The sequence below is a fragment of the Panicum virgatum genome, chromosome 5N (assembly GCF_016808335.1).
Source record: "Panicum virgatum strain AP13 chromosome 5N, P.virgatum_v5, whole genome shotgun sequence".
Lineage (NCBI taxonomy): Eukaryota > Viridiplantae > Streptophyta > Magnoliopsida > Poales > Poaceae > Panicum > Panicum virgatum.
Genome location: NC_053149.1, coordinates 10,314,994 through 10,325,461, shown reverse-complemented (window position 1 = coordinate 10,325,461; position 10,468 = coordinate 10,314,994). Strand labels below are relative to the sequence as shown.

The window sequence follows — 10,468 nt, the reverse complement described above, 5'->3', positions numbered from 1 at the left end:
ATAAGTGTGTAGAAAACTACACAAAATTACTCTTCATGGTACATGGACCTCATGAGGTATGTATTTCATATGTGTACCATGAACACAAGTTATAGGGAAAACTTTCTAATTGTGCCAAAATCAATGTGCATATATTTGCTTGGTGATTCAAACACTAAATGCACACATTTAGGGGGAGTTCACTATATGGTTTTTGATTTTGAGACTAATGTGTTTGAAAGTTTATCTTTTGTAGTCTCACGATGGAGTTAACACTCTAAGAAAATGTTATTCACAATCAATGTGAACAAATAACTCTATAAGAGTGATTAGATAAAACAATGTGCTTTCATGCATATTGAGTCATACTTTATTGAACTTAAATGCTCATATCTAAATTCATAGGCTATGTGCTCATACATTTGCATAACCTTGGTGTACCAAGTGCTCTTTCTTTAAAGACTTTCAATTGATTGCAAGTCACTTTCAATTGGTACATGCAAGATAAACAAAGAGACCCCTGGAGGTATGCAAGGTTCTAAACTTATTCAATTGATATCATTGTCATATCTTTATTTTTTTAGAGCTACCTCCATGCATGATATGATCTAAGCTTTTTTGTTAAAACATCTAGTTGTGCACTTGATTTTCACATTATCATTTTATGCACATACTTATGGAAAGTTTAGCTCATGTCATGCTAGTTTCGTGATTTTGTGATCCACCGTAGTAAATTTGTAATTGGTATCTTCATTGATATCATACTATTGGATCATGAATCATGGAACTAACTCCCTAGGCTACTAATATTTTTTGAGCTATATTGTTCTGCAAGACCTTTTAGGTGATTTGATTCCAAAGGGGGAGAAATATGGATCAAAGCAAGGCATATTCCCAACAAAGGAGGAGAGATATTCCCAAGAAGGGAAAGTATATTCTAAAGGGGGAAACATGCCGATTGGATCAAGTCAACATATGAGAGAAGAGTAGCAAATAGGGGGAGGAACAAAGGAGATCATGGTTTTAGGGGGATGCCAAACCGTCATTGGATGATGGTAAGCATCCAAGCAAGTGTAAGTGGTTCAATTTGTCAATTCTTACAAATTTTATGTTTACTTTAATTGTGTTGTAATCAATCACTAAAAATGAGGAGATTGTAACGAACATGGCACCATTTATGCCATTTCGAGTGATTTTGGTGATCGTATGACAACACAATCAATGGGACTAATGATTTTGTTAAGTGAACATTTCTAGATCCCAGGGATGAAGTAAAAATACCATACAAAGCAAAACACGAAGAAAGAACTCAAAGAAACGCTGAATTGGACGAGTTCTACTGAAATTAGTAGCACCGGAAGAACCGATGCCCATAGCATCAGTGCATCCGATGGTTGTCGGAAGATCCGACGCCCTGGCATTGGTGCAGGACTGAGCGCCTCTGGAGATCAAGTGAAGAAAGAAGTGAAGCACCAGTTGAACCGACGGCTTCAAGATAGGCATCGGTACATTCAACGTACTATGTTCCAGAGACGATGTCAAGCGAGCAGGAGCGAAGTCTTCAGCACCGGTTGAACCGGTGGTGCGTCGAAGCAATGACGTCAGCAAGGACAACGACTACAAGATGATCAAGAGTCACCGGTTGAACCGACACCATAGCATCGGTTCAACCGATGGGTGCCAACTCAGCTGCAGAAGCGTCAGAGAAGCCAACGGTTAGTTTCAGTCTGTGAGTGACCGGAAGAACCGATGCAGAAGCACCGAAAGTTCCGATGCCCACGCAGAAAAGCTGCTAACGGCTACAAACGGCTAGTTTGAGTTGGTGGCCTATATATATGTGCTCCCCCGACCATTTGAAGATTGCTGGAGTTGCTAGAAGTCATACACACACCCAAAAACACCTCCAAATCATACAAGAGCTCATTGATCATATTCTTAAGTTTTAGCACTAGCTTTGTAAAGTGTGAGTGCTAGATTAGCTCTTGAGTGAGTGAACAAGTAAGGTTGAGATCCTTGTGGCTGGTTCTAGAGTGATCCACACTTGTATTTCGGTGCGCCGGCCCCTTGGAGCAATTGGTGGCTCGCTGGCAAGTCAACGACCCTCCGGCTTGGTGTGGAGCGGCGTCGACAACATTGTGCGGGGTCGGAGACCCCTCCTTCATGGGCAATCTCCCTTAGTGAAGATCGGGATCAAGGTGACCGTGATTGTGTTCACGGAAAAGACTTAATTGCCGGGAAGCGATACTCTTCGTGAGTGCTTCAACAATGTGGACGTAGAGGTGCCTTTGTGGCAATCCAAACCACGGGATAAATCCTCGTGTCGAGAGTTCGCTTCCTCTCATCCCTCCTTTTAAGCTTCCGCATTTCATATTGCAACTTGTGTGCCTTTACTTTCTTAGTGTAATATCTTGATAGAATTAGCTATAGGTTGCAAAAAAATTTTGGGATGAGGGTTTCACAATAAGGTGAACCGTAGTTCCACATCTAAATATTTTAATCTAGTTTAAGTTTTGTGCAAACTAGTTGGAACTATAGGTTAAGGTTTTAATAGTGCCTAATTAACCCCCCTCTTAGACTAGAGCACCCGATCGCTTTCAACTAATTAAAACTAAAGTCTATATTAAACATTTAATACCACACATTAATATGAAACATAAATTAATGAAAATTTTACTTAGCCTTGCAGCCCTCCTCGATGGCCGCGGCGAGCTGCGCTTGCTCTGCCAGCCCGCCGTGCCGCGCCTGCTCCGCCTACCCCGGCGAGAGAGAGGATGCCAACTGGGAGAGGACGGAGAGAGAAGACGAGAGATGATAGGGAAATTTCGTCCGCCCGTACGATGAAATTTGAAATTTTGTCGATCCTGAAATACTATGGACCACAGAGAAATCGTCTACCTTGTAGATGAAATAATGAAATAGTCTATGTAGTCAACGAAAATAGCAAAAATTTTCTGCTGGGAGGATGAAATTTAGTCTTCGTCTAATTGGGACCTAGTTTTGGTATTTCGCAGTATCGGAGCATTATTTCATAATTACGGTATAATTTTGTATTAAAAATATTCTACTGGCTGCTGCCAGTAAGCTGCACCCCTGCCGTCTGTATAGGGCAGTCGAATAATGGTGAACCGTAGCAATTAGCAAGTTGTCTTGAGAGCTATATTTTTCACGATCAGCTTGCTGAGGAACCTGTAAATTCAGGCCCTGTTTAGTTCGCTTAGGCTGTAAACGCAAAAAAAATTTGCGTGGGAATCTTTTTAATTTGAAGTACTAAATGAAGTTTATTTATAAAACTTTTTGCATGGTTGGGTTGTAAATCGCGAGACGAATCTAATGATGATAATTAATCTATGATTAAGTAATAATTAACGGATGGTTACTGTAGCATCACTGTTGCAAATCATGGATTAATTAGGCTCATTAGATTCGTCTCGCGATTTACAGCCCAACCATGCAAAAAGTTTTGTAAATAGACTTCATTTAGTACTTCAAATTAGCAAGATTTCTTTGCACTTTTTTGCGTTTACGGGGTGGGAACTAAACAGGGCCTCAATGTAGCCACAGTCAGAGGCGGAGCCTAGCGGAGGCTAAATTGGGCTCCGGCCCCCTTTCTTCCGTGAATTTCAAGAAGTCCATATTCTATCCAATCCAAATCGTCCAACACAGCAGGTCAGCATGACAGCAAGCCGCAATTCTCTGCGACATCGTCATATCCGGCTGCCTTGTGCGTCCATGAGCGGCGAGTTGACGAGTCAGCGCCTCAGCGGGTGACCGGCGGGGCCTGGACGGCCGAGCGTCGACCAACAGCTAGCATCAGCTCCATCCCCCACACAACAGTCCTCTACTCTGCATCTTTCCTTTGCAAATTGGGCCCCCTATGTTTTGGTTCTAGCTCCGCCACTGGCCACGGTAGTCCTCCATAAAATCTAAAAAGAGCGGCACTGGAATGCTTTAGTAGTACTGTACTACCCTAGGATAAGCATAAGGGTTGCCCATTCCGGTACCGCTCGGCTGTAGCAATCATTCGCAACGATTCTCCTTGCCAACCAAATACATCAAGCTTTGATCAAGAAACATGACGAGCTGCAGTATTAAATTTCTCCTGATCTGAACAAAGTAGGTTGCAGATGGGACACAAAAAGATAAAGCAGAGGACACGGCGAGCAAGAAGCACCAGACGACTCTAGAGCAGCGTGTTCCCTTCTAGACTTAAACGAAGAAAGAAAAATAAATTATTGATGACGTAAAGCAACATATGTCACAGCCCAAGAAAAAAAAGGAAATAAATAAAATTTTCCCGCCGGGCCCACCCGTCAGCCTCCTTCTTTCCTCCTCCTCTCTGTTCTGCGCCGCGGCACGCACGCGTCGCCACGCGCCGGCCATCCCTGGCTTCCGTGCCGCGCGCGTCCTCCGCTCGCCCCATCCTCCACGACGACGCCGCGGCCTTATCCTTCCCCGCTGCCGTGTTCTCCTTCTCCTCCCCATCTTCCTCCTCCTGGAACTCGAGCAGAGCTCGCCCCCATCGCCGCGCCGACGAACTCCGGCCGCCGTTCCTCGATTTCGCGCACCCACGGCCCCCTCACCTCGCCCTCCACCTCCTCCAGCCTCCTCGAGCTCGCTCCCGCGTTTTCCCGGCGGAATCGAGCCCGCGCCGCCCGGCCGCCATTGACGCCGCCGCGAGGAGCTCCGTCGGCCGCCGTCGATTCGCCGTCTCCGGTGAGCTACTTCTCGATTCCTTGCGCGAGGAGCATCTCCTCCCTTCCCTCGCTCGATTTCCCTCCTCACCAGGCCTCCTCCCCCTCCCTGCAGGGCCGTTGGCGCAGCCCTCCGCCCGCCGCCGCTGTTCGTCGTCGCGCCGCCCCGTCGTCGCTCCTCTCCGCCCGTGCCGTTGTTGGTGAGCTTTGCCGTCGCCTGGAACATGCCTTGCGCGCGCCTCCGGCCCCTCTCCAGCCCTGCTTCGCCGCGCCGCCGTCCGCCGCGTCGCGCGCGTCGTGGGTCTGTTCGTGGACACGAAGAAGATGAGCAGTGGTAGAAGCTAATAACAATCTTTGTTGTACTTGTGTGTGTTTGAGTTTGCAAAAATCATAGAAAAATATATATAGATCCAAAAATAGTGAAACTTGTTTTGTTAGTTTCCTTTTGCTTAGATCTACTCCTGAAAAATATAGTTTTGCATGTTACTGTCCTGTAGATTTACTTGTGGTTTAATATTGCAAAAGTGAGTTAAATGCTTAGTTATTTGTGTGATGCTCTAAAAATGCTAAACCAAATTTTGTTAGGCTCCTTGTGAAATGTTCTTTCCAGTGGTACAACTTGCTTGCATGAATCTCGCATGTTGGTTAGCGTTTTGTTTCGATTTTGTGCTTGGTCTGAAATGTTGTTTATTGCATAAATATTTTCTGAAAATGATAAAATGGCAAAACCACTTTTGTTAGCCTTGTTTACATGTTTAGTTCCTGTGCAAATTTTATGGAAATTGTTTGGACTCGTTTGCATGTTCTTTTTTTATTTATCTTATTTAGAGTAACTAAAAATTGATATATTTATGATTAATTCTAGGAAAATGCTTTTGATGTAAATCCAAATTTTCATGAGTTCCTTGTAATGTTCTTTGCTTTCTCAATTTAATTTGTGATTTATGTTTGTTTTATAAGTTTATTTCCTAATTCTTGCTCTAGTTTCCTCGTTCGTGTTTGCATAGTGATTGGTTGTTGTCGCGTGTGTTACGTTTGTGCATCATCGCATATGTGCCATTCATTATTCACGTCTTGTCACCCTTGCATAATCTAGGATATCACACTAATGCATGCATCTCATTTCATGCATAGCATTTGTTGCACAATCAGGGCATCATGCTAATTCTGGCATCTCATTCATGCATTATAGTGACTGAACCGTCGGAGAACGAACCCGTTGAGCCTGCCGAGTCCGTCGAGCCTGAACCCGGAATCCCGTTCATGGTCGAGCCCGAAGTTAACCCAGGCAAGCAGCTAAGCATGATTCTTTACTCCTATTTAATCTGAGTTAGTTAGTTACATCACCGGGTAATATGGGGTTATATAGTATGTATGTATTGCATTTTGATACCTATTCTCTTGCATTACCCTTCCTTGAATTGTTATCCATGTCCTTGTCACTTGTTAGTCAGTTAATAACTTAATCTGATTAGATGCTTAGCCCTGCTTAGAATACTCATATTGCTTGCTCGAAAGGAATGGTTTGGAGTATCACACTTACCTGATTATCCTTGAGTGCACTTGAGTATCTGGGACAAGTGGAGTGCAGTATCGAGATTCGAGCGGAATGTTAGGGCCTAGAGAATGAAGTCACATGGGCATAGTCCGCTTGGATCGATTAAGGACCGAGTGGACGACGTTGGTTTTGAGCACCTTTCCGTGCTACCACATATCCAATATAATGGAACGGATAAGCCAATTACCTTCTTTGACTTGATCATTGATGTACAGTCCTAGATACGTGGCTAAAGGCTATGTAGAGAGGCTTAGAGGTGTCCCCCGGATGGACCTATGTGTAGGAAAGTTTAGAGATGTCCCCGGTGGAAACTAAGTCTCTACACGTAAGCTAGGTGTGAAGATTTCAATGATCGAGCCATGTTGGGAACGGTTGTCGCGAGTGCCCCCTTATCCAACTTTGGCCGGTTGGGTGAGTCGCATGGTCCTCGCGTCGTGTGGGTAAAGTAGTACACCCTTGCAAGGTTATAACCAATTCGAATTGCCGCGCTCTCGGTTATGAGCAAGCTCATTATCCCATGAACTCCTCATAGATTATCGTTTATGATGGGAACGGTTCTTGTTACATCTATGATCAGTTATAGATGATGTTACTCTCTTAATCAACTAAAAGTGTTTGGGGGTTTGGGCAACTTTAATTAATTTTGTTAGAAGAGCTCATGCTTATGCAATAATTACTTAACCTTAAAGCTTTTATTTGAGCCTTTGCATGATCCTTGCTTATTTATTTGCGTAAGTCTTGCGGAGTACCTTTATACTCAGGGTGCTTCTAACCCTAGTTGCAGGTGAACCCGAAGTGGTGTTCGGCCACTTCTACCCCGCCGATTTAGGCGCGGGGGAGGAGTAGGTCGTTGAGGCTGGGATGGTGTCCTTGAGCAAGACATCATCATCGTAGTAAGTTTCTTCGTAATCGAACTCCGTGAGAGCATGTAAATATAATAATCCTTAATTTTCTGTTTAATATGGTTTCTGTGAGCCCAAGGTTTGTAATGAAGTTAGGTTGGACCCACCTATATCAAATTTGTAATAATAAATGAATAAAATTGCTCTTTGTGGATCATCAGCAATGTATGCGTTTGTATAACGGTACGTGTGCTTAATCCTGGGCATGTGGCAAACACGTACCGGGACTACCGGGTTTGTTCTCGTTCTGGGTGAATTGTGTTGATTAAGTGCCTCTAAGGCGTGGATTAGCACGTGGCGTGTCGAGAGACGGACACGTGTTAGCCCTCGTCTTAAAGGATTAATCAATAATTTCACCTAAACCGAGGGTAAATTGGGCGGTTCTCACAACATACTTCCATACTAATCGATTACCAGAAAAGTCCAGAAAAAAAGTATGAAATGAAACTCCGGAGGCTTCGGGAGCTGTTCTTGGCGAACCTATAAATACTCTGCCATGCGCCCCGGGCCTTCACACCAAAGATCAAAGCTTCCAGCACTAGAAGAGCTAGCTCCGAACAAGCACTTCAGCAAATCCACCAGCAGTGTCCGATCCGCGCTCAGAAACCCAACCGGCAACAATGTCGCTGGCGAGGCGCAGCAACGTGTTCGACCCCTTCGCCGACTTCTGGGACCCCTTCGACGTCTTCCGCTCCGTGGTGCCCGCGGCATCGACCGACCGCGACACCGTCGCCTTCGCCAACGCGCGCATCGACTGGAAGGAGACCCCCGAGGCGCACGTCTTCAAGGCCGACCTCCCCGGCGTCAAGAAGGAGGAGGTCAAGGTGGAGGTGGAGGATGGCAACGTCCTGGTGATCAGCGGCGAGCGCAGCAAGGAGGAGGAGGACAAGAACGACAAGTGGCACCGCGTGGAGCGCAGCAGCGGCAAGTTCCTCCGCCGGTTCCGCCTGCCGGAGAACGCCAAGACGGACCAGCAGGTGAAGGCCGGGCTGGAGAACGGCGTGCTCACCGTCACTGTGCCCAAGGCCGAGGTCAAGAAGCCCGAGGTGAAAGCCATCGAGATCTCTGGCTGAGAGCTTGATCTTGAAGAGGTCGCGCAAGCTACTATATCGTGCTCGGGTCAGTGTTTGGTCGTCGTGTTCCTGAATCCTCTTCTTTGATGATGTCGTACGTGTCGGTCATGTTGTGGTCAATGTTGTGCTTGCCGCGTCGACCCGTGAGCGGCATTGTTATTTCTGTGTTTGTCAGTGGAGTCGTCTTTGGGTTTCATGGTGAATAAATGAAAAATATAAAGAGTTTTTCTTATATGGCTGCGTTAGTCCCAAAAAACTTTGCACAATATCTGTCACATCGAATTTTCGGATGTATGCATGGAGTATTAAATATAGTTAAAAAATAACTAATTACATAGTTTAATTGATTAGGACAAGACGAATTTTTTAAGACTAATTAATTTATAATTTGATATTAATTATCAAATAACAACGAAATGTGCTGCAGTATCCAAATTCAAATTTTTTCACCAACTAAACACCCCCTATGTTTGATGATTACTATTTACATATTTTGCTGAAATTTGGACGTGTAAGCTCAGTCGGATACCGAATCAAGCTGTATTTCTGCCCATTTTTAGATGAAGCTCAGCGCGATTTAGCCCAGTCCGACATTTATAGCCTAGCACATTCCTCTCGATATCAAGCTTATCAGTCCACTCAAAACCATGCCACATTAAAGCGCGTTTCGGCCCACACAAGGCCATCCCTATGAAGACCTTTCTAACCCTCTTTTTTTTTAAAGTAACTTTTCAACCCTCCTCTATCATCTTCAACATTTTGAGTGATGAATCTGACGAATCTAGGATGTAAAATTAGAGGGGCTCATTTTTTTTCTTTTCTTCCTCTCTTCTCTTTTTTTCTTCTTTCTCCTCCTCCTCTTCTTCCTCTCGTTTCATTCATAACTGAAAAATGTTTGGGGGTTTTGGGGGGCTCCAGCACCCCTGGATCTGCCCCTAAACATTCTGTCTTTGTCCTTGTCGTCGCCCTATTTCTTCCGCAACCCCAGCTGTAGATTGATGCCATGGACGCTCGGTTCTCCCAGTGCTAAGATTTGCTATAGGGGTGGTCCCGAAAACCGCCTCGCAAAACAAATTAATCTAGGCTGTCAGAATCAATACGACCACCTCATTTAATAGTCCTATTTTCCGAGTCGGTTACATGTAAAGAGCCCGCCTCAGTCAAAAAGTCCAGCCCAAAAAAATCCAACTCAGCCCGATAAATAGCTCCAAGTATATATAATTGATGCTAACACTAACACACCACTCTCTTCCTCCCTCACTCACCATCCTGTGCCGCCCCCTCCCTCCGCACTCTCTCTTTACCACCCCTCCCTCTCCTCTCCGCCCCTCCCTCTTCTCTCCTCACCTGCACCGGCGATGGCAGGCGACGGCGCACGAAAAGTGGCACGTGGGCAGGCGGCAAGGTGGCGCCCCCCTCCCTATATGCCGGGCGATGAGGCGGGACGGCACGTGGGATCTGGCTGCCACGGGCGTGGAGCTGCGGGATCTGGCCGTGGAGCCGCGGGCGGGCAGCTGCGGGCCGCGGTCGCGGCAGCGGGCGCGCACGATGGGCTCGGAGGGCTCGATGGGCTTTTTCATTTTTTTTCTATTTCATTAACAGAAGCGGGCGCTCAACCGCCTCTGAAAATACGTCATTTACATTGACGTTTTGCCGCCTCTGAAAATACGTCATTTACATTGATGTTTTGTCAGAGACGATTAAGTCTGCCCGGCTCTGAAAATAATTTTGAACCGCCTCAAAAAAGATTAATGTAGTAGTGTTAGTTTTCTTTAAAAAACATGTGCATACTGATAAGGGAGAAAAATCTATGAAAAACATAAAACCACTTGTAAAATCGAAGAGGGAGATAAAACAAACTATTTTAATAATTGGGGAGGCCAAATACCCGATTTTGTAGTTGAAAGAGAAAAATAGACTTTGTGATAGTTGAGGGAGGGAAAGTATATATACTCTGCCCTGTATCTCCGTAGCTCCATTGAGGTGTGAACACTAACAAGATAACAAGTTCACAACCTCACAAGGCAATTAGAAACTTGGTCTGAATTTCGTCACTGGCCTATGTCGAAGCAAAAAAAAGGCCCAAGCTCAACCCCAGCCACATAATTAAAGTAGTGCTAAATCTCGATCGGTTCCCAATCGCCGTCTGAAGTATGGATTCCAGAGACCGGCGCGGTCCTGCAGTCTGCTCAGCAGCTCCACTGGCCGCCGGAACTTCGCCGACGTCGTGCACGTGCGCTCGCCGGCCAACGACAGGCTGCGAGG

General features: G+C 45.6%; 1 protein-coding gene and 1 long non-coding RNA gene across 4 annotated transcripts; both read left to right on the top strand.

Annotated features, from left to right (window-relative positions):
• The first annotated feature begins 4,369 nt into the window (after positions 1 to 4,369).
• LOC120676369 lies at positions 4,370 to 6,280 on the top strand. Of its 3 annotated transcripts, none has more exons than XR_005675795.1 (3): positions 4,370 to 4,692; positions 4,786 to 5,001; positions 5,863 to 6,280. It is a non-coding gene; the product is annotated as an uncharacterized LOC120676369 (long non-coding RNA). The 3 variants fall into 3 exon arrangements; XR_005675794.1 differs by having other exon boundaries at positions 4,786 to 5,004; XR_005675793.1 differs by having other exon boundaries at positions 4,786 to 6,280.
• A 709-nt stretch (positions 6,281 to 6,989) lies between these two features.
• Positions 6,990 to 8,435, top strand: LOC120676368 (16.9 kDa class I heat shock protein 3-like). Its single transcript, XM_039957629.1, has one exon. The coding sequence runs from the start codon at positions 7,751 to 7,753 to the stop codon at positions 8,201 to 8,203; it is 453 nt and encodes a 150-aa protein (XP_039813563.1). The 5' UTR covers positions 6,990 to 7,750; the 3' UTR covers positions 8,204 to 8,435.
• Positions 8,436 to 10,468: the final 2,033 nt, after the last annotated feature.

Excerpts from the sequence above, each read along its gene's own strand:
- LOC120676368 (XM_039957629.1), top strand. The coding sequence starts at position 7,751 with ATGTCGCTGGCGAGGCGCAGCAACGTGTTCGACCCCTTCGCCGACTTC.